Raw genomic sequence first — 23128 nt, 5'->3', positions numbered from 1 at the left:
GGACAATCTGTACCATTTACCACCACTTGTCTGTTCCATCGTCTCCATTATTCTCAAAGTACCGAAGATCATATGAGTTTTACTCCATGTCCTCGTCAGTAACGAAGGCACGCTTGTCCTCGGTGACAAAGCCTCTCTTGTGGGGCTCAGTGATGAAAGAGCGCTTCTCCTCAGTGACAAATCCACGCTTCTCAGGCTCGGTAACAAAGCCGCGCTTGTCTTCAGTGACGAAAGATCTCTTCTCAGGCTCCGTAACAAAGCTACGCTTGTCCTCGGTGACAAAGCCACGCTTCTCTGTAATGAAGGATCTCTTCTCAGGCTCAGTGACGAAGCCCCTCTTCTCTTCAGTGACGAAACCGCGCTTCTCGGGCTCCGTGACAAAGCTTCTCTTGTCCTCAGTGACGAAGGCGCGCTTCTCGGGTTCGGTCACGAAGCTGCGCTTACCCTCAGTGACGAAGGCGCGCTTCTCGGGTTCGGTCACGAAGCTGCGCTTGTCCTCAGTGACAAAAGATCTCTTCTCTGGCTCCGTCACGAAGCCACGCTTGCTCATATCGGGCTCGGTGACGAAACCTCTCTTCCCCATTTCATCTTCGGTGACGAAACCACGCTTCTCCTCAGTGACAAATCCTCGCTTGTCCTCTGTAACAAAGGAGCGTCTCTCTGGCTCAGTCACAAACTCGCGTTTGTCTTCGGTGACAAACGCGCGAGGATCTTTACTCGTCAGTTAGACCACTCAATTGTCTACGGAATCTTAAGTGCTTCAAACACGTACCAAGCTCGTCAGTGACGAAAGCCCGTTTCTCCTCTCTCTGGATGGTCGGTGCCGCAAGAGCAGTGGCTGCAAGGATTGCAACGGAAGTAAGGGCGGTGAATCTCATTGTGAGTTGTTGGATAATGATAACAGATATAGTTGGTGTATTGTAGTTGTCTGATTTGTTAGATGCTCGAACACCAAGGTAGACAGCGTGGGATGTAACGTGGTCATATATGGCGTTCCTACTCCCTTTTACAGCTTGTCTTCCGACACCCTCGTGGCAGACGAGCAGACCTAGTCACGTTATCTGCGGTAGTTGATTACCTCAAGGTTTGTTGGAATATCTCCATTTGCATATACTAGCTTATAGAATAATGATTAATGTTCCGGCTCGAGCCGTACATCCGCGGAACCGTGTATCACCAAGAGCATAGCTAGCAACAATGACTCAATTTGGAAAGGTTTCCTAGTCGATTCGCGTTACTTTCTTGCTCCAATGACCCCAAAGAGGATCCCCGGCGCGTTTGAGTCCCCTTATGCAGCTTTGGCAAGGCCAAGTTGATAGTTTGGGCACGCACACAAAAGGCTTCCAACCTTGAGCTTGCTGGGTGGGATGACGGAAGCTTAAACGGCGGAAAGTGGGATACTTTCGAGAACAAGTAGTTGCCCTGCTTTGTTTTTACTAAAAAACCCTGATCCTTATTGTGAACCTAGTCGTAAGGTGAAATTCTGAAGACACTGTCTCTCTCGGTTATCGACAATAGTGTGTAGCTTACTTTGTCTGCCCAATGATGGATCAGTTCCCGGTAGTCTAGACTGTGATTTCCACCATGTTCAGGGTATTGAACCTTGACTTGAAACGAACTTGGTTACCCACGTATGAGGATCAGAGGACTTTACGTTAATCGTCACGATATGTGGGATTTATGGTAGGAATGGTGACTATACTATTGCATGGCGAGCCCGAGAACGAAGACATTGGCTAATCAGTCTGCTACAACATTTGCCTCCAGTGACGAAAATGGTCTATTCCCTTGGCTTGTGATCAAATTCCTTATTCGCCCCGTGAATATGAGAATGGCCATGCACTTCAGCCAGTTGTCCATCAATACCAAGCCCCTTTTCCACACCAGGTTTCAAATCGAATTGGTGAACGGATATGTCGCTAGGCGGTCGACAAGAAGTAAAGCGAGGCCAGTAAGGGATACTCACATGGTCCTTGGGCCTCGCGTAGTCGTGCATCAACGCATGGTCTAGGCACTGGTGGTAGTCGATGGTACCAGAGACCAATCCGTGCGCGATCTTGACCTCTTTCTTCCACAGAAACGCGCAAGAGTAGAGATGGAACTCCCATGTCGTCCACGCCTGTCCTGGTTTGATCTTCTCCACGTCAGACCAGGATAACTCGGTGGTTGAATTCCGAGACGTAAAGAACTTCCATGGGCGAGTCTGGCGGAACTCGGCATCTAGAGCCGAGTCAAAACATTGCGGAGGTTGCCATGTCGCCGTGTATGACTCAAACTTGCACCCACGTGACAATGCAGTGGGAGTATCTCTGCCGCAAGGGAATTTGTCCTTGAGCAGGCCGGTGATGAGCCCGAGGTTGGTATCAGAGTGACCGTGATTCCCGTGATCAGTTCCGTAAAATGGAGAGAAGGGAACCAGAAGAGTGAAAAGGGTGCATATTGATGCGCCTAGAAGAAAGAAAAGAAGTCGTAGACAAGGTGAAAGGCTATTGTCCATATTTTTCTCGAATCTTGTGACCTTTTCGCGGTGGTTTGCCATGATTGCACGGTGACAGCGGTGGTGACTGGAAGTACGTGATAGGCAGTCTTGTTGAGAGGGCGATAGATAACATATGTCGGCACTACATGACATTTGTTTCTGCCTAGGCCAACCATGCGGGGATGATATCTTCCGCGTCATCATCTCCGAGTCAGCTTGTAGCTAGGATATGACGGTCGCTTATAGTAAGAGCTGGGCGATCAAGAAGAAAGTCTCCGTGTCGTCTGCCCAGCTCCTCCTTCAAGTCGATTAACTTCCGAAACTGACGTCCATATATCGTTAGTGCAGTCATAGTACCGTTTACAGTAGGTGGTTCCACTTGTTTTCTCGAGAGGATCCCGGTAAGAAGGGACAAGCTCTTCGTTTACGTTCTGTGCTCGGTTAGTCCTGTGGATGTTCTCGACTTTGTGTTTAAGCTTTGAATTGTGACACACTTCATAAGGGTCCTAGCGGGAGCTTGGAGAATTTCTCGGGTTCCGCACTCATGCTTTACAACTGAACCTTGAGTACCTTGTCTTGTTAGTGCATTTTGTCGGGTAGTTGTCGTAAAAATCCGAGGCAGAACTCTCACTCAAGCAAGTCCGCCTCACATATTCTGTAGCCACCTGGGCAGGTTGTAGTCCTACTCAAACATGGAATAGAGGATGCCACGGTCTTGTCGTACAGCGGATACATGTAAAGCAACTTTTTTTTACACTACCCTACTGTTTTTACGCAACTTTTCTGCCTAAGTCAGTAGCAAATAATGTCAACTACCACAGACCATAGCAACGAAGCGGAAGAGAGGCTCTTATCCTCTCAGTCCAGCAGCTATGACGACGACATACTGGAGGAAATTGCGTCGAAGCAGGTGTTGAATCATTATCCAAGACGATTCCCTTGGAGGAAGATCTTTCAAGGCATTGGCTACTCCACATCCGGAGCCATCTTGGTCTTTTCATTTGCTTTGGCAGCATACTTCGTAGACTCACCCACGAAAATGTCTACCATCGTCCCAGAATGGAGTGTCGTAGACGGTGGACAGACCTTTCGCGCCTGGGAGCCGTCCTCAGCATGCGGGAATACGCCCAACGAAGCCCGCGCAGCAGGTTGCATCTACGATGACGTTCTGCTCCACTGGATGCCGACACAATGCTCTTCTCCCGAACTCATTGACGAATTTGAGCACGTATGGCCGTGGGAGTTCTTTGAGGACCAAAATGCGACAAAGGCCATCACTCTACCCCAAGTTATGAAGGGCACGCAAGACATAAAATGGGTGTCTATGGATCTTCATCGTTGGCATTGTGTTGCAACATGGAAAATTCTCAGCAGCGCCGCACGATGGAAAACGACAGTTCCGGCTTATGCTATCAACTGGAATCACTCAACACACTGTGCCGATCATGTGTTGATAAATATGCACGTCGAAGACCCGTTCGCTATCAACTCACATCTCGACATTGAGTACACACCATGTGTGACTCTGGCAGAGGACAGATCACTAGGAAGGGCAAGAGAGTGGTGAGAATTTCGTGACACAGGCATCTCTATTACTAAGTCAAGGTTATGATCACTGTAAGGCCGCAAATCTTTAGTGTGAATTTGGTCAAGCCAGATATTAATCACGGAAGAAACATGTTCAATCCAGAAAATGGATTCATAATCCATATTAATGTCTTTATGGCTCAGAATAAGAGTTTAAACCTGTAATCCGCCACCAACAATAGCAAAACGATTCTTAGTAGCTAGATAAGACATATTCTTGAATAGAAACCATCGCCCTTCTACTCCCTGGTGATCGGTCTGTGAACTATGGTAATTACGTGTGTCATGGAGTGATTTAGAATGTGACAGCAAACCTCTCTCTAGCTGCCTGGCCATATTTTTGAAGTAGCCACGGAACCGGACAGAGCAAAAGTGAGACAAATCCTAAAAGACTACTTCCCCAGCCGAGCCCTAGCCGATTGAACAATGACTCCCCTGCGAGTGGCAGAAATGCACCAACGATGCAGCGGAAGATGGTAGATGCCGCTATCGCAGAAGCAGCGTACTTCGTAAACGCGTCGATGAGGTATGTGTGCAACGGCATCTGGTCGCTTGATTAGTATCTGGAATGTATGAAGATGTTAGAGCACCCACCATGATAAGGATTAGTCCGGCTCCGAGAAGGGCTGAGCCAATGATTGGGAGTATCCAGTGCAAGTGGTACTGCGCGGTCCAGCCGTAGAATAATAGTCCCAAGGGTGTAAGCAAGATCGACCTGGCCATGATAGGCAGTCGAAACTCAGGCTCACGATGTCCATCGTTGCGTGCAGTTCGTCGATTGGCCATGCGGTCGTTGAAGATCGCATTGCAAATTGCTCCCACGCTGAAACCTACGCCCAGGCCAAGGTAGACTAAACCGACTGTGCCCAACGAAAAGCCGTACTCCGAGGTGAAGACCGGAGTGAATGTCGTCAATAGTATGTACTGCTTGCTATCAGCCTCACGCCACATTGTGTAGAAACCTCGTGGGGCTTACCATATACCCGTATGCTAAAGCAAGTATTGTTGAGAGAACAAGCACAATTGGGCTCAAGAAAAACATCTTGACTGGCCGAACCAGTGCATTGAGAAGGAGCGTACTTGGACTCAACGCCGACTTTTCACCCGGCGCTACGAAAGTGCTTTCGGGATGAGCTTTCCGTAAAGCCACTGCACGCTGGTGCAGCAGTCTTGGAGGATATGTCTCCCGCAGACAGAGGAAGCAAATCAACGTGAAGGCACCGGACTGTGGCTCTTGATCAGCAATGGGAATCAGACCACTGTACCCGACAAGCACTCACAGGGATTGCAGTGACCCAAAAAATCCATCGCCAGCCTAGATCCTGTGAAATATAGCCGGCCGCGACCGGTCCCAGTGCTGGTCCAAGGATGGGACCAACGAAGTAGACGCTCACCACCAAGCCTCGTCGCTCGGGTCGGATGAGATCAGCTATGGTGCCACCGCCGATGGCTAGGGGGGCTGCACCCGAGGCGCCAGAGAGGAAACGGAAGATAATGATGGCCGGCAGGTTTGGTGATACAGCGCTCAAAATGCTGAACAGAGTGAAGAGGATGTTTGAGCTGTGGTAAATGGGCAGTCTCCCATACAGCTCGGATAAAGGAGCAAAGAAGCTGACGAGCATAAGTTGATTATTACTTGAGGCTTCATTACCTTGAGGCGAACAGAACTTACATTGGACCAATTGCATATCCTAAGACAAAAATAGAGACGATGAAGGATGAGAGGACTTTGCTCTCGCTATGGAATTCCGCCATCATGTCTGGGACTCCAGGTGCACACATGGCGGAGGCGATGGACCTATAGAGCCACATCATTCGTAGTCAGTCAGCTATTCCAGCTTCGCTCTCGTGTCGTATTGGGACGCAGGATGACTTACGCAATGAAAGTTAAGGCGCTGACAAGTCCAACGTTGATGCACTTTCGAGTAGTTGACCAGTTCAGGGGCTTACTCTCGTCGTCTTCCCCATTCCAGTCCACAACGATGTCACCATCCTCATCCTGCCGCTCGGCGCCAATCTCAACCTGCTTCTCAGTAGCCATACTAGAATTTGCGATATTGCCAGCAATTGTTCTCAGCGTCAACTGAGCGCACGCATAGGTACGAATTCTTGGCCAGCCAAGTGTAGGGAAAAGTTCCGTAGCTACATACTTACTCAGAATTCAACTTAGAGATCCCGCGTATTGTCAACTAACTTGGGGTACCATGTAGGTTCGAACTATCGAGAACCCTGAAGCCTTATCCCAAGTGCAGCATCGTCGGGGAACAGGAAAAGTACCCCGAAACTTTCCTTCTCACCCGAAGTTGCGACGAAGCCCCCCACATCTTGACTCGCGATACTTCAGCTCATCTTAGAAGTCCTTTCCCCGTCTTGCTTCATCTCGACCAACAGACGTAAGATTGGTACGAGCCAGCGGCAAGGGTCGTGCCGCCACCCAGATAGAGTTGCCTTTTTTCCGCTGCTACAAGTCTACTGTGTAAGTCTTGTAAAGACGTGCTTACGCGCCCCATTTGGAGTAGACTTTGAGTGTTCTCGGGGCAGCCTGCAGGAAAGTATCCCCTCAGAGGTGCAGTTAGGCAAAAGAAGACTCGTTACCAAACTCCTAAACAGAAACATCTGTACCGAATGATAAACAAACCACGTGGATAATTTCTGCCTACAAGTTGCCAATTAGCCGTATAGTCGAGTGCCTACCATTCCAGCCTCGCTTTAGGTTACAGGTAGCCTCGAAACCTCATTGCGGACGTTTCACCGGGGATCCGCCTCGATTTTAGCTATGCTATCTAGCAGATATGGAAATCTAGTTCCGAGGATTCGGTTTGATCACCTATGTGTCTATACAATATCACAAGGAAGAAGCAACAGTATCCGCGGTTAGGTCGGCTATCAAGTGGCGTGATCTGATCTCATCAGATTTGGTGTACCATACATGAAGAGGAAGATTCGTCATGTGCAACTGAAACCGAAGTTACGGGCACTGTACCAACAACTACAACCACGAGCTACCCTATTCGGCCACCGTCGCCAGGAAAACTCTCTGCAGGCCGGAATCCCTCAATTTCCCTTTAGTCCAATCAATATGATCGAACCCAGATGCCTTGAAAGCATCCCGCCATACCGTCTCGTCAGCCGTCGCATGCTTTCTCCCGTCGCTGAACAACCACCATCCCTCAAACAGCCCAAACACAAAGTCAGCCCAGCACAAACGCTCCTGCACCTCCATCACCAGTGCAAACCCGCCAGGTCGTAAGAATTGGCGCGTATTGGTAAGTGATTTTACCATGTCGGGGGTGGCGTGAACTGCGTTTACAGCAATGACTATGTCCTGGGCGTGCGCGAGATCTACAGGTGGTGGCTTCTCGATGTCCTGTGTTCGATAGTTCATAAAGGGGTAGTCTTGGAACTTCCGCGCAGCCTGAGCAATGAAGCCGTGTGCCAGATCGGTGAAGGTGTACTCGACAGGGACTCCCGATTTAGCGAGCAACGGGGCAAGCCATTTGGCTGTGCCCCCTGTTCCAGCGCCAAGCTCCAGGATCTTGAGTTGAGAACCGTGAGGGATGGTGACGCTCTTTGTGAAGCGGGTCATGAAGTCTTCCATGAGCTTGTGAAAGGCCTTGCTCGGATGCGCTGCGCCATAGATATCTTCCAGATACTCGCGCCCTTCTGGGGACCCGAAAATCGATCGGACGCCATCGGTACGTCCCACATAAATTTCGGCGAGGTTGTTACCCGCGTGAGCCACAAGCTTGTTCAGAGATGTGTATGTCGGAAAGTCGTTGAGAATATGTTGAAGAGCATCTTTTGGATTTCCAGGTGGTGTGGGTGTGTCTGTCCTGATGAACGAATCTCCTTCTTGGCGCACAAGTCCTGCATCTGAAAGCATTTCATAGCAGAAGTCGAGCTGTTTCCGTAGGTTGGCGGTGCATTTGATCGGTCTCAGCTTCTGGCCCGGTTTTGTACGCGCAATATCGCATCGCAATTTTTGGAACGATTTCATGATCAGCTGAACGATGAGCAATTTCTGTCGTGAGTGGACGTTTTCATAGTAGCCCGCAAATCCACAATCGGTGACAATCCTGTCCGTACTGTCTCTCGTTTCGTTGAAGGCTTCCACGGCCGCCATTCTGCCATCTGATGCTGGTCGACTCTGAATTATGACTACGTCTTTGATGCGGCAGATTATACTATGGCGTCCTTGATGTCACAACTGAGGCAACTACACGTAGTGCATGAGTACTTTAACCATAAGCCCGACGATTCTACAGTACCGGAGCTGTCAATCCGTCGCTCATGTGGAGAGGGGGGGACCATCGGTCCGGCGCGGAGGTCACTTAATCGCGCGGAACCCCTTCTATGTGCCTCGGACAGCGATGAACGAGTCGCAATTTCATCACTAAACCAACTCATTAGTGAAATACATTTCGCGCAATCTCCATTAGTACGGTTCTGTTTCAATATCTTGGGAATCTCATAAATGTCGAATGTAAGGAGTAACATAGTGACGGATTTTGATCAAGTAATTATGGCGTTAATGAGTTAGTACAACTGTAGCTAATCCGTGCATCGTAGTTTTCTGGTATCAACCCTCCCACGACGACTTCTATTTTGAGGATTATTCCCGCTAATTTCCTTCATTCAATGGAATACCTTACGAGATTAAGAGGATGTTTGTTTGATTCATTTGAACATGAACACTATTGATACTGAAATGTAAGCTTTCTACTCTGTTGTTCACGCCTTCATCTAAACGGAGGGGGACAAAGCCACGGCCTGTTGCACTATGATTCTGTGTCGAGGCCTGGATTAGGCTCACCATCAAGATGCGAGTCGCTCGGGGCCGCTGTCTTGAATCTCCCATACATTTCAGGCTCGCTACTTCATTTCGGATTATTTGAGCCTTGCCCTATTCCTTAGAGACTCCCGAATCCGGAGTAACACTGATATGTGAGTGGCTTCATCGTTGCCGAGTTGACGGACCGCACGGGGTCGGATTTTGGCAGGCCTGTGCCAGGACTCAGTGAAAGTTACTTCAGGTGGTTTAATGCGCGAGTCATCCATCGCCGCCCTGTTCGACCACTAACTCTCGCGCAGCTCATGCCTCAGAGACCTGTTGAACCCAGGGACAATGAAGGCCACCAAAATGTCCAGACTTGGGATACTCCGTGTCGGAAACTTGCCTTCTAAGATCGATGCATCTTTCTCATGATATTACATGATTGGCCATAACGAAGTCTGAAATTGAAGCTACGTGTATCTACTTTATGAAGCAATCGTGTAGACGAGCTTTGCAGCACTCACGTTCGCTTGCTTCAGGTACTGTATGCCATGAAGAACACCTTCCAAGCCATCGCCGCCTTCATTTACAATTTGCCTGGCAGGCCGAAACTTGTCCTCCTGCAGTAGCTTCTCACTCACATCCCAGAACATCTTCCCAAACTCGTAGTCGTCAAGTCTAGGTTCAATGACCGTCTCCTTCTCTATCGTCTCTCCTAGAATCGTGTAACCCAAGGTTGTAGAGCACTCGATCTTTGGATTGATCTTCTTGACAATGGAGGGAACCAAGTACAAGAGGCTGCTGTAGTGCCCGCCTCTTATCGACATCGCCGCGGCGCATATCCGTGCAGACTGGGCTGTCGCAATGCAATCCCAAGCGTGCCTCAATCTTCCCTTTGTGAAAGCCTTGACTTGCTCTGAACAGTCCTCTGCTTTGTAGTCAACGCAGAAATCAGCTCCCAAGGCCTTCATGTAGTCGAAGTTCTTGGGCGAACAGGTTACGATGACCGTGCAATTGGACATTTTGGCGAACTGAATGCCCATGATTCCTGACGCCGTGCTTCCGCCGTAAATCAGAAGGGGAATCGGCTCTGGTGACGGCTTAGTGGGAAGTGGAAGTGCCAGAGACTGGTAGAGTCCTTGACCCTAGATCTGATTTTTAGCGATGATCTGTTAGGAGCAAGTGTGAATGAAGCACCAACCACCGCTACTAGGCCAGACGTGATTGCCGCCGCCTCAGTGTCATCAACGTGGTCAGGTATCTTCATCTGTAGGCTCGCCTTTGCGATGAGATACTCTGCAAAGGCCCCATCTTCCTTCTGTCTCACATTTCTGTGCAAATATGATTAGAGTCATTCTGTAATCTGGAGAGATCGTGTCACTTACGAGCCATTCACAATCCCGAAGACTCTGTCGCCAACTTTGAAGTGCTTATCCACTCCATTGCCGACCTCGAGAACAACGCCCGAGTACTCGAGACCTGGTCGCGTACCAGTGGGGTTACCCACCCACATGAAGTCAATGTGCTTCCAGTCAGAAGGATTGATAGCGACGGCAGTCGTTTTCACGAGGATATATCCATCACGTAACTTAGGAATGGGCGATGTGGCTATTGCCGCTTTACCGCGACCTTCAATGATGACAGCCTTCATAGTGTTGGGCAGAGTAGAAGCCATAATTGTATAAGAACCAAGCTGATGAGTGATGCCAATCGCCAGCCGCAGCAGTGCTGTAGTAGAGCTGTAGACGGAATATCTCTCAAGTCGTTCAGTAGAATTTCTTTGTTGACACGACCGTTACATGACACCACGTGCACTCCTGATGTGAAATTAAATTTCGTCCATCCAAGTTACTTGCCTGGTCCATTGGCTGGTGTCTTTCGGAGTGTTGAACTTCATGTTGTGACACATCTCGGACCGCAAGCTGTGCAGGGACCGGGTCATCATGAGGTGTTCGCAAGTCGATTCTCGCAGCCAATCACATTAGACGGAAAAAATATGGCTCTCGGAATTCGAGCAATAGACTTTCGCAAAACTCGGACTCACCTATTCTGCCAACATAGGGGATGTCTTCTGGAATACCGAGATCAACTCCGTTGCAACATTGTTCATCTCTTGTTAAGAAGCTCTACATTAGTGTCGAAGTAATCTCGTTGGCTTTTTAACCCAAACCATAATACACAGCCAAAACTACACGATATCCTTTGCTAGGCTGGCATTTGACTCTCACTCAGCAGGCGTTTGCGGGCTTTTACCATCTTTTGTACCACGCTTTAGACAATGTCATCAAAGTCGGGCGCCGCCACGCCTTCATCCGAGATGGGCACCTCTGACCCCATCGCCATCGTGGGAATGGCCGTGAGGCTTCCCGGTGGCGTGAAGAACACGGAAGACTTCTGGAACCTGATGATGAATAAGCAAAGCGGTCTGATCCCCATCCCTAAAGAGAGATGGAATAGCGAAGGCTTCTACAGTCCCGTTGCAAAGTGGGGAACGGTTCAGAACAAGGAGGCATACATGTTCACCCAAGCCGATAATGACCTTACCAAATTTGACGCCTCTTACTTCACATGTGGTGAGAAGGAAATCGAGCGCATGGACCCCATGCAAAGGCAATTGCTGGAGATTGCGCGAGAATGTCTTGACAATGCCGGCGAGGTCAGCTGGCGCGGCCAAGAGATCGGCTGTTATGTTGGCAACTTCTCGTCAGATTGGCAAGATGACTTGTCAATGGACCCGCACGCTTCTGGACTATACCGAGGATCTGGCTACCTCGACTTCTTACAGCCTAACCGTGTATCATATGAGTACGGCTGGACTGGCCCGAGGTAAGTGGCGCAGCCTGTGTGAGTGACGATTCGCAGTGACTAACATCCTTCAAGTATGCTTGTCAAGACTGGATGCTCTTCATCCATGGTTGCTTTACACCTGGCTGCTGAAGCTGTTCAAAATGGTACATGCAAGTCGGCAATGGCTCTGGGATGCAACCTCATCACATCAGTCATCACATCCATTGTCTTCACAGAAACCGGTGTCTTGTCTCCAAGCGGCAAATGTAAAACCTTTGATCTGCTTGCCGATGGTTACGGCCGCGGTGAAGCTGTCAACGCTGTCTATGTCAAGAGATTAAGCGATGCTCTCAGAGACGGTAACCCAGTCAGAGCCATTCTTCGAGCAAGCGGCACCAACAACGATGGTCGGTCTAACGGCATCATGAGTCCAAACACTTACTTGCAGGAGGCCTTGATTCGAAAGACCTACGAGAAGGCTGGTCTTCCGTTCAATAAGACGGCCTTCTTCGAGTGCCATGGCACTGGTACTCCGACTGGCGATCCACTTGAGGTGGCGGCAGTTGCTCGAATCTGGAAGGATCATGATGGCGTGATGATTGGCGCTGTAAGTTCACCATGTTTTCAATGCAAGGTTGAGGTTTTCTAACATGAGTACTCAGGTTAAACCTAACGTCGGTCACTCAGAAGGTGCGGCAGGCCTGACAAGTGTCATTAAGGCAGTCCTCGCATTAGAAAATCGAGTTATTCCGCCGAACATCTACATGGAAAACCCCAATCCAAGGAGTGAGTTCATCGTAAGTAACCTGATTGTCAGATACTAACATCAGCACAGTTCCATGGGATGAGGCCAAGCTTTCGGTCCCGACGGAGCCAACTTTCTGGCCTGCAGACAGAGATGAGCGCATCAGTGTCAATTCCTTTGGTGTGGCTGGCTCCAATGCTCATGTAAGAACTCTGCCCTTATCCTGACGAAAGCTCCCCGCTAATAATTTGAAGGTCATTCTTGAGTCTTATGATGGTTGGCAAAAGCTGCAAGATGATGCTAGCTCTATCAGCTCAGACTCAGGCGTCAGCGTTCGCTCTCCTGGACAGCGACTCTTGTTGTTCTCCGCTGCGCACTTGACTTCTCTCGAAAAGCAAGTGGACCAACACAAGCAGTACATTGAGACTAAGAGCGCTGATCTTGATGATCTTGCTTACACTCTGGGTCATCATCGCGATCACCTCAGCTGCAGAGCCTATGCTATTGCCAACGAGGAGGGTGTCTTTGACCTGAGCAGCTTCAAGCGCAAGCCAACCACCTCCCGGCGACTCATTCTGACCTTTACTGGACAGGGTGTGCACTGGGCCGGGATGGGCAAGTCACTGATCGAAACCAACGAGGTGTTCCGAGACTCCATCAAGAAGCTGGACGTATGGCTCCAGTCGCTTCCCGAAGAACACAGGCCAACCTGGTCCTTGGAGAAGGAGCTGTCTATCGACGATGACTCTAGCAGGGTTGGCCAGCGGGGATACTCTCACCCATGCGCAACAGCTGTTCAGATCGCGTTGGTCGATGTTCTCGCTAGCCTTGGCGTTCGTCCTGATGCTGTTACTGGCCACTCTGGAGGAGAGGCTGCTGCTGCGTACGCTGCCGGTAGTGTCACCGCCGAAGCCGCCATGGCTGTTGCCTACTTCCGCGGCTGGCTCTTGGTCAACGGCACTGTCCCGCCTGGTACTATGGCTGCTGTCAGTCTTGGCCCGAAGGAGGTTGAGCCCTTCTTGATTCCAGGTGTCGTCATTGGCTGTGAGAACAGTCATCTCAACTCCACCTTGTCAGGCGATCCCGTCTGCATCCAACACTGCATTGACCAGATCATGCGTCGCCATCCTGATGTCAAGGCTAAGGTTTTGAACTTGGAGACATCTTTCCACTCTCCCTGGATCGAGCCTTTGGGTGGGCCATACGAGGAGCTCCTGAAGCCATACCTTGTCAATGCTAAGGCTCCGACCGTGCCTCACTTCTCGAGCGTCACTGGTCTTGAGATGACCGAAGCTGACTTTGGAGCCAACTACTGGCGCCGAAACTTCGTCCAGCCTGTGCTATTCAATACGGCGATGAGAGCGATCTTGAAGAGCAATAACAACAATCTCTTCGTGGAGGTCGGCCCCCATCCGGCTCTCCAACGTCCCATCAGTGAGATCCTTCGGAGCGTGCCTGACTCTTCCTGCGAGTACATCACTACCCTCCGCCGTGCTGAAGATACCAACCTATCCATGCTCCGTCTGGCTGGTGAGCTCTTCGTACAAGGAGCCCCGGCCGACATGGCCACCATCATCCCCAAGGGCAGAGTTTTGACCGATCTGCCGACCTACCCTTGGCTACACGATGTAACCTATATGGATGAACCTCGCAATCCTTCCCGTTACAAGCAAAGAAAGCATACCAGACATGTGCTTCTCGGCGCTAGGGTTCTTGAGGGCAATGATATTGAGCCTGCCTGGCGAAACATGCTTGATCTCAAGGAAGTTCCTTGGTTGATGGACCACATCGTCAACGGTCAGATCGTATTCCCTGGAGCCGGCTACATGGCCATGGCTGGAGAGGCCATGCGTCAGGTAGCCAACGGCTCAGATGCGTACACCATTAGGGATATGTCAATCATCACCGGCATGACAATCCCCAAGGAGAAGAAGATGGAACTATACACGCGCATGATTCCGGAAGACAAGCTTAGTGACGAAGGCCAATGGTACAACTTCAAAATCATGTCCTACGATGGACACGCATGGGTCACGCACTGCTCTGGTTACATCCGCTCAGGAGCTGAGGCAGAGAAGACCTCAATCGCAAGCGCTCAGGCTGAGCAAGAATTTGCTCGCGAGATCGACGCTGAAGGCTGGTACAAAGCTGTCAAGGCCGTTGGCATTGACTGGCAGACCGCTTTCCAAGGCCTTGAGCAGATCACCGCGAACACAGTCAAGAGGGAGGCCACAGCGACAGTTTATGACTTTGAAGACACGACGCACTACGCTGCTCATCCGACACTTTTGGATCAAATGCTTCAGATTAACCTCGTGGCGCAAACACATGGCCAGAAGCGGCGTCTAGACAGCATCCTGCTTCCCACCTTCATCTCGCGACTGGGTGTCCTCGGGAACCAGGACTTATGTATGAGAGCTTACGGCAGTATCCAGGAAGATGCTAAAGGCATGACCGCAAACGCTTCCATCTACACAGATGAAGGTCGTCCTACGGTGTATCTGGAAGGTCTCTCTTACTCTGAGCTACCTGTCGCCAAGCGTGAAGAAGTTCTCCTCGGAAGCACCTTTGAATGGAGAGACGATATCACTATGCTGGACTCCCTTGCCGAAGTCGGGACTGCCAACTCGGATCTTGTCAAGGACACTACCGAAGTAATTTCTCTCCTCGGCTTCAAGTCTCCTGACTCGAAAGTATTGGAGATTGGATCAGGATCAACCGACATTACTCGACTTGCTCTAGATGCTCTGCAGCCTACCCAACATAAGCGCCTTTACTCTGAGTACACCTATGTATGCACCTCTGGGGAACAGGTTGACCAAGTCACCGAGGCAGTTGCAAGTCTGGATCGCGAAAGCGTCTCGGTCGTTGATCTCGAGCAGCTTTGCATGTGCAACACGACTGACATTATCCTCTTGTCGATTTCGACCTTGTTGTCGGATGATCGCCACCTACTTGATGATTTGACGGAATTGAAGTCACTTCAGACTGCTGGAAGCCGACTGATCGTTCACGATGACGGTATTGCAACCGGTGGTGCTTCTGATTGTGAAAAGATTAGCCAGAGACTGAAATGCCTTGGCTTCGTCTTTCATTCACAGACACCGACTGGCTTGATACTCGCTGAGCCAATGAAGGTTACCGAGATGGACAAGAGCACAATTATCACCATTCTAGCACACAATTCGAAGGAAGGACTTGAGCTTGCTAGTGGCGTCAGGTCTCAATGTGAGTCTAAGGGGTTCACTACACGAGTATCCCACCAGAACACAGTTCCTTCTGATGGGTCTGTGGTCATCTCACTTCTGGACCTTACTGGAAACACAATCTACGACCTTAGCTCTGAGACTTTCCGGCCGTTCATCGACAGCCTATGCAACTTGAGTGATTCACTCATTTGGGTCATCCCCGCCGTTCATGGCGCTTGCAAGGATGCCAAGCCAGCCATGATTCAGGGTACTGCTAGAACCGTTCGGATGGAGAACAAGGCAGACATTACTCTTGTCGATGTCGATGACATCTCAATATCTAGCAACGGTATGTCCAAAGCTCTATTGAATATTGTACAGAGTCTTCCAAACCGTCGCAAAGGCGGAGAGTTGGACGCGGACTTCGATTACGCCATCGTGGATGGCAAGGTTCAAATACCTCGCATGTCCTGGTTCGGCTTCTCTGAGCCCGAAGTCAGTCAGGCTATTCCATCAACTAAGGAAGCTTCCATGTTCCGAAACGATGCCTCATACCTTCTCATTGGCGGTTTCGGCGGCCTTGGTCGATCTGTGGCCACTTGGTTGCTCGAGCATGGAGCCCGTAACCTTGTGTTCCTGTCGAGATCCGCTGGAAGTGCCGATAATGAGCCTTTCGTGAAGGAGCTCGAAAGCTATCCTGGATCCGTCATCAAGACGATCTCCGGAGACGTTAGCAATCCCGGTGACGTACTCAAGGCAATCAACGAAGCTCCCGAGCCCGTCGCTGGTGTGATGCAACTGTCCCTCGTGCTCAAGGATAATTCTACTGCTGAGATGACTTGGGAGGAGTGGAGTGGAGTGGTTGATCCTAGGGTCCGTGGGACTTGGAACGTCCATCAAGCACTTCTAGACGCGAATGTTCCGTTGGACTTCTTCGTCATATTCGGCTCTGGTGGTGGGCACACAGGTTACTATGGCCATGTTGGTATCCCTATTATAGGGTAGTTAGTTCGAACCGTAGTTGACGAAGAGATTAATTGAACTATCTGGATATCTGCGTAGGTATAAAAAGGAGGTTCTAACCGTAGGTTAGGCTAGCTACGATAATCGTAAATAGGGCCCCTAATTAGCCCCTGCGCAGTCGGCTATATGCCGCGGTCGAATTAGACTTCTAATCTAATACTAACTTTCTCTTTTTTTTATCAATTTAACCGCTACGGTTAGAGGTATAATTCGACCTCGGGCCCGTTTACTAAGTCGTCTCCTTTTCCCCCTTTTTTCTATTCTTTTTATATAACCTATCCCTCTATTCGTATAGTAACTTTTTTACTACTTACGAATTACTCTAATCCCTTATTTAGTACTACTTTTATAAAAGCGTCTACGAAGTTATTTTTATTATTAATCTAACGGATCTTAAGTATTTTGCGCCTTTCGTACGATTACCTAAGGGCTATAATATCGATCATAAGCCTCTTTTCCTTCGTCGTTCCTAATTTAACGAGGTATTTATATAGCGAGTAGGAATTAGTATAAATAACCGTTAGAATAAGTAGAAGGCTAATTCGATTAGTAATCTTCCTTAGCGTTATTAAAATCGCGTAGGAGAGGTTAACGCCGTTAACTATATTATAGACCTTTAATACTAATATACTTCTCGTTACCCACTTATTTTTAATTAACGAGTAATAGATTATATTACTATATATAGTAAATTCGCTCTCGCTTATACTCTCGTTAGCTAGGATAATAATATACCCTAATTACGAAATAAGGTCGTTATTATTCGTAAATAACCTATTGATAAAGACGTAGAGCTTACTAATTATAAGGTCGATTAGGTAATAAACGAGACCTCGATCGAGATTCGTTTATTACTACTTAAGCCGCTTATTAAGTACCTTAACGTCTCGTTCGGTTAGATCTATAGCTTATGCTACCCTAGCGTAGTTAAAAATTACCTCGGGCTAATAAATACTCGTAATATATACCCCTCGTATAAGCTTAGCCTTATACCGCTTTTTAATATTAGTTACGTTCGGGTCGACGAGGTTAATCTTCTCGCCCTACCCCTTTTACTAAAAAACGACGGTTTCCTTTTTAATTATAAGAATCCCGCCGTTAAATACTAGGGGGGTATTTATTATAAGGACCTCTTTTAGCTTCGTTACGAAGCCCGCTTTTTAGAGCTCCTTATCCTCTTTTTTTATAAAGTTAATATCGGATAGGCCTAATATATCGTCGGTCTGTATTCTAACGATCCTAAATTAGTCGCCTTCGTGCTCCGTAACTAGTAAGCACGGGTCGTACGTAGAGGTAATTATTAATAATTAATTAATATAAAAATCGTAATAGGTAGCCTACTAATAAGTACCCGATTCTACGAGCCTATATAGTAGCTTAAGCACTTTAATAATCGTACTTTCTAGGTACTTACTAGCCATTTCCTTCGGTAAATGGGCTAGGATTTTCCTTATGAGCCCTGTGGCCGATTGGGTATATACCTAGGTAATATCACGGCTCTAAATCTCGTATCCCTTCTTCCGTAACGATACTATTAGTACTATTATTAATCGTTAGCTATAGCGCTATATAGTAGGCGATTATATAAGTAGCGTCGCCTTTTTAATATTACCGTACCCCTAAATTACGTATCTAGACTTCTCGTACGGTTAGGGTATTCCTTTTTTTTTAATTTTACGAACTATTCGCAATTTAAATATGTAAAGGTTTATATACTTTTCTAAATCGTAGAGGATAAATCGATAGACCCCTCGATCGCGCAGAGTATCTACTTTAATAAGATCTAATCCCTTATACGGCTTTTTAATAATTATAATTACGCCTTCCTTGCGTAGTTTAATTACTAGCTCAAAATCGGCTTTCTCTTTTATTATATAAAAAGTATTAATTACCTCGTCGCTAGTAATAAATTGCCGCGTTAGTGCTTACTATTATAATCTCCCGCGACATATTAGTACTCTTTTAGCAATTTCCTCTTCCTCGTCGTCTATTAATACTACTATAACGATTTCGTTAAAAATAATTTCCTATACCTCTACTACGGGTTATATAGCTTCCCCTAGCTCTTCTTCTTCTTATAGGCTAGAAATCACTTCGATAGGATCTATATAATATAGTCTAACTACTATAATTAATACCTCGAGTAGCTAGTCGCGATCTCTCGCAACTATATAAGAACGCTCGTCGACGGAAATTAATTTATATAGCCTAGCCTATTATTAAGTAATTTCGCGCTATACTCGTATATTTAAATTTAGGGGTATATCTAAATTAACCCCTATATCGGGCCTATTGCGCGTAGTAATTACCTTATTAACTTACTTTCTTACGCTTACTTTGCGTAGTATTCGTATTATTTTTTTAACTACTTAAGCTCGCTAGCTTATGTCTAGCGACGGTAGCGAGGCTAAGGTCGTTCTTAAATATGCTCTAAATACTAAAAGCGTTAATATAAGCCCGTTAGGCCCCATAATATCGTTATAATATTTAAGTACCGTCTAGAGGCATTCGTCGTCGTTAGAATCGGGATTTTCCTTTTTAATAATTTTAAACGCTCTTTTTAATTACTAGTACGCCCTTTCTACCTTTCTAATACTATAATACGCTTCGACGGGCACGACTTTTAACTATATACCGTAGGCCGTCGCATTTTCCTTAAATTTTACTAATTTAAAACTAGTGCTAGCGTCGGTTCTAATACCGTCTAGCGGTCCTTAGTATATATCGATCTAGCTTTTTCGTAGAGCTACCTATACTATTTTTGCTTATAAGTCCCGTAGGAATTGCCCTACTTAGAATAATATAGCCTCGTCGATTATATATAGGACCGGTCGACTATTTAAGTAGAAGATATCGATAACGATCTCCTAATTAAAGTTAAGCTTATTACGCAATTTAAATTTAAATCTACGTAGGCTCTGCGTATTTATTTAGTATTAGTAATATACTTTCGTTAACTACTCTAGCGCCCCTATTTCGATATTATTATTACCTAAATACTTTAGGAGGTTATATAGCCTCGCGACTAACGAATAGCTAAATCTTTAGTATAGTTATCTAAGCTCACTTTCCGTTAAGTAATTAATCGACTTTGTGTCGTTAGTAAGCCTTATAAACGCGTACCCCCATCGTCGTTTAACTATTTTAAAGTACTTATGGCTAGAGATTCTATTCCTCGTATTATCGAATATAATACTTAGTCGATCTATATTTTTTAAATATAAGAGAAATAGGGTATTAACGAGTAGGATATAGAAAGTTATCGTTCCGAAGTGCGTCTCTATTTCTACCGTACCTAGGGCGACGATTTCCTTACCTAGGCCGAAGCTAATCCTCGTAATACCTACTATTAACGTATTAAGCGTTACTAATACGATTTTCTATAGCGCCTAGAATTACCCTTTTCTTCTTATTAACTATTATAATACCCTAGTATCTAGGATAATCCTATAAAAATTATCTAGGCCGTACCTTTCGTTCGCGTAGAATGCCTATACGAGCTTAGTATTTAAGTAATCTAAGTAGTATAAAAAGGACCCCTCTAGCTACCCCTAGAATTACTTAGCACCCTATCTCTTTTCTTTAGATATTAAAAAAGTAAAATTCTGCGCTATTAAATTCGTCCTTTTACCTACCTCCATATCCGTTATCTAAGGGACCTTCCCTTACTATCTATAGATAAAAGCCTATTTATTAAGGGCTTCTACTACTTTTTATTTATTTAGCCTCGTATATCCTCCCGAGGCTAACAGGGCGAAGAAAGAGTAGTTAATATCGTCGACTTCGTCGTAATCTAATTCGTCGGTATAGGGGGTAAGATCTTCCTTATCTTCCGAATCTCCTATAGGGTGCGGGTGCTTTAGGCCGCTAAATTAGCTACTTTCGCTAAGTTCCGTACCCCCGGATCTGCCTTTATATATAACGAGGAATTAGTTAAATCGATAAGGGCTAGTTTTACTATCTACTACCCTCGATTTTCTATATTATTCGTACGATTTAGCACGCTCTTCTTTAGAGTAGTTACTTAACTAATATCTATCCTTTTTATAAATAAAATACTACTTCTTTTATTACCCTGCTCGCGAGTTAAATCTCTACCTATTTAACGAATTTAGGATTCCCTACTAACGATTACCGTACCTAGCTTCCTTTCCTTTTTTATTATACGTTCAGTCGACCTAATACTATTAATAAGGGCCGTTATACGCTTAGAAATAGGTTTAGCACGGTATTCTTACCTTAATATTAAAGCTAAATCTTAGCCTCGAGCAGAGCGTCTCGTAGTCTTTAGGTACTTAGTATAGAGTTATTTTCGCCTCTAAAACGCGCTAAACTACGGTATAAAAATATCCGACTTTCCGCTCGTTAGTCCCCTTATTTAGCTAGGTTTTCGCTAGCTTATTAATTCGATTAATAAGCTCTTCGAGGATTTCTACTTACGATTTACCTTCTATTATCCTAGCTATAAATATAAAAGAAATCGCTCGTAGCTTAGATAGGAGCTCTAGGTTCTTATTATAAGTCTTAAAGCGGCTTCGGATTACGTTAATTATACTAAGAAAGTCGTTTCGATCGAGATTACGCACCGCTTCGTAGTAGTAATTAGAGGCTTTGCCTACGAGTACGATATTAACTACCGAATAGTACTAGTATTCCCTAATTCCGACTTTTTCGTAATAATTATAAAATATCGTTAGGGTTTCTTATAAGACCTTATACTTCCCCCCAGAGTATAATTTCTTTTTTAGGAAGATCTTTTTAAAGTCTATAAACTACCTCGTATTTATTACTAGATTTTTAGTATTTATATACGATCCTTGCGTTGCTACGTACTATTAGTAACTTCGGGTAGTCTACCTCCTTTCTTACTAACCGATTAGTACCGAATTTCGTATTAGTAGCGGCGACGAGCTATAGATCGAAATAGGCAGAATTATCGATTATCGTACTTCTAGTACTATATTTTACCTCTATATATCCTTTTATAACGATAGATTGCCGTTAGTAATTATAGGAAGGAAATCTGGGTCGTTTACCCTTTTTCTAAATTTGTTAAAGTAATTGTACGCCCTATCGACTTATGCCTAGGTCTATATTACGAATTCCTCCTCTATAATCGTCGCTACTAGGATTTCGTAAGGTTCTCGTAATTATAATTACGCTAATAGTACCCCTCGCTTATAAAAGAATTTATTAACCGCTTTTGCGATTCCTAAGCTTACGCTTGCGAACTATTTATCTAGCTAATAGCTAAGGTCGTTTACGATCTTATAAAATAGGGGTTACCCCTATAGCCCCTTTTTCTCATAGACCTTAGTTAAATAGATTAATGCCGCGTTAATTTACTTGCCGTTAGGCTAATCTACGATTCTATATATCCACGTCCCCTAATAGTCCGGGTTAATATTTACTTACTTATAAAGGATTAGGATTCTATTTAAGATCGGGTTTCGTCCTCTTCTTCTTTACCCTAACTCGCTAAGGGTCGTACTCTAGCTTATACTTATATTAGCGGTTATTAACGTATTTAATTTTAATAGGGATATATCTAATCCGCGCGCTAGTTATAGTAAATCCGTGCTTTTACTACCTAACGAATTTATCGGGGTCTAGGAAATTCCCGCTTCTTCTCGCCGTCTCGCTACTACTCTCGTTTTTACTATTTCTAGTAATTACTACTACCTTTCTAAATCGCTAGCTATTGTACTTACTAAGATCCTCCTTTTTATCTAATATAAAAAGGTAGGTTCTAGTAGTTCCTTTTAATAATAGTAGCAGTAGACGTTTATATTACCGTAATAAGATATAGTAATTAGTCTCGGGATCTTTACTAGTTACCGATTTCTCGAAATTAGTAATTTTACGCCGTAAGCTAGTATAAAAAAAAGCCCTTTAGCGGCCCTCTAAAGGATTCTTTTCTTTTTCCTTAGATCCTCGTTTTTTTAGCCTTTTTTTAAGTTAATAGTAACTCTAGTGGGAGGTCGTAGGACTACTTTAGGGTAGCTACTTTTTTTTTAAGTTAATCTCCGAGATCCGTAATACTCTTAACTCGATATTATTAGGACCTCTAAATCCCCTCCTCCCTCGTTAAACCGTCCCCTATACTATATTCCTAAGTAATACCCGGGGGGTAGTTAAGGGAGCTACGAAGAGGTCGTTTAGATCGCGGGCTTAAGGGTATACCTATAAGATCCCTATAATAATAGACTTTTCCGTATACTATAGATCTCTTAGCTTAATAACTCCTATAGGGTTACTTTCGTCGCTAAATAAGAATGTCTACGTTTAGAAATTCCCTTTTTTAATTACGTAGTGCTCTTTTATACTATATTATTAAGCCCGTTCGTCGCGCTAATTAATTAGGTAAGTAGTCGTCGTATAGGGAATTCCTTTTACTAATTTAGCTAGTTAATTTCTAATCGCGGGCCGGCCGCGGGGAAGTTATTTAATAAAAAAAGCTACTTAAAGCGACGGCGAAATACTAATTACCTAAGTAGTTTTATTAACTAGCGTAGTTTAATATAATAAACGTCGACCTCTCGTAA

At 46.0% G+C, this 23128-nt stretch overlaps 7 protein-coding genes across 7 annotated transcripts; 2 read left to right on the top strand and 5 right to left on the bottom strand.

The window, feature by feature from the left end:
* Nucleotides 1–79: 79 nt before the first annotated feature.
* CLUP02_09666 (uncharacterized protein) lies at nt 80–878 on the bottom strand (the record flags this gene model as incomplete). The annotated part of the gene is made up of 2 exons (XM_049288644.1): nt 80–711; nt 773–878. The coding sequence occupies 2 exons, from the start codon at nt 876–878 to the stop codon at nt 80–82; spliced, it is 738 nt and encodes a 245-aa protein (XP_049145788.1).
* Nucleotides 879–1780: 902 nt separating this feature from the next.
* Nucleotides 1781–2655, bottom strand: CLUP02_09665 (uncharacterized protein; the record flags this gene model as incomplete). The annotated part of the gene is made up of 2 exons (XM_049288643.1): nt 1781–2448; nt 2631–2655. 2 exons carry the CDS (start codon nt 2653–2655, stop codon nt 1781–1783), a joined length of 693 nt encoding a protein of 230 aa, XP_049145787.1.
* A 629-nt stretch (nt 2656–3284) lies between these two features.
* On the top strand, nt 3285–4231 carry CLUP02_09664 (uncharacterized protein; the record flags this gene model as incomplete). The annotated part of the gene is made up of 2 exons (XM_049288642.1): nt 3285–4042; nt 4102–4231. The coding sequence occupies 2 exons, from the start codon at nt 3285–3287 to the stop codon at nt 4229–4231; spliced, it is 888 nt and encodes a 295-aa protein (XP_049145786.1).
* A 130-nt stretch (nt 4232–4361) lies between these two features.
* Nucleotides 4362–6206, bottom strand: CLUP02_09663 (uncharacterized protein; the record flags this gene model as incomplete). Its single annotated transcript, XM_049288641.1, has 6 exons — nt 4362–4610; nt 4661–4990; nt 5043–5291; nt 5347–5677; nt 5739–5864; nt 5944–6206. Coding segments are annotated over 6 exons (1548 nt in total), but the record flags the coding sequence as incomplete, so codon positions are not given.
* An 867-nt stretch (nt 6207–7073) lies between these two features.
* Nucleotides 7074–8189, bottom strand: CLUP02_09662 (polyketide synthase; the record flags this gene model as incomplete). Its single annotated transcript, XM_049288640.1, has 1 exon — nt 7074–8189. The coding sequence occupies one exon, from the start codon at nt 8187–8189 to the stop codon at nt 7074–7076; it is 1116 nt and encodes a 371-aa protein (XP_049145784.1).
* A 1136-nt stretch (nt 8190–9325) lies between these two features.
* Nucleotides 9326–10491, bottom strand: CLUP02_09661 (TOXD; the record flags this gene model as incomplete). Its single annotated transcript, XM_049288639.1, has 3 exons — nt 9326–9985; nt 10042–10171; nt 10226–10491. The coding sequence occupies 3 exons, from the start codon at nt 10489–10491 to the stop codon at nt 9326–9328; spliced, it is 1056 nt and encodes a 351-aa protein (XP_049145783.1).
* A 627-nt stretch (nt 10492–11118) lies between these two features.
* Nucleotides 11119–16565, top strand: CLUP02_09660 (polyketide synthase; the record flags this gene model as incomplete). The annotated part of the gene is made up of 5 exons (XM_049288638.1): nt 11119–11666; nt 11721–12234; nt 12290–12413; nt 12463–12575; nt 12627–16565. 5 exons carry the CDS (start codon nt 11119–11121, stop codon nt 16563–16565), a joined length of 5238 nt encoding a protein of 1745 aa, XP_049145782.1.
* Nucleotides 16566–23128: the final 6563 nt, after the last annotated feature.

This window comes from Colletotrichum lupini, chromosome 5 (assembly GCF_023278565.1).
Source record: "Colletotrichum lupini chromosome 5, complete sequence".
Lineage (NCBI taxonomy): Eukaryota > Fungi > Ascomycota > Sordariomycetes > Glomerellales > Glomerellaceae > Colletotrichum > Colletotrichum lupini.
This window is presented reverse-complemented; position numbering and strand designations above follow the sequence as displayed.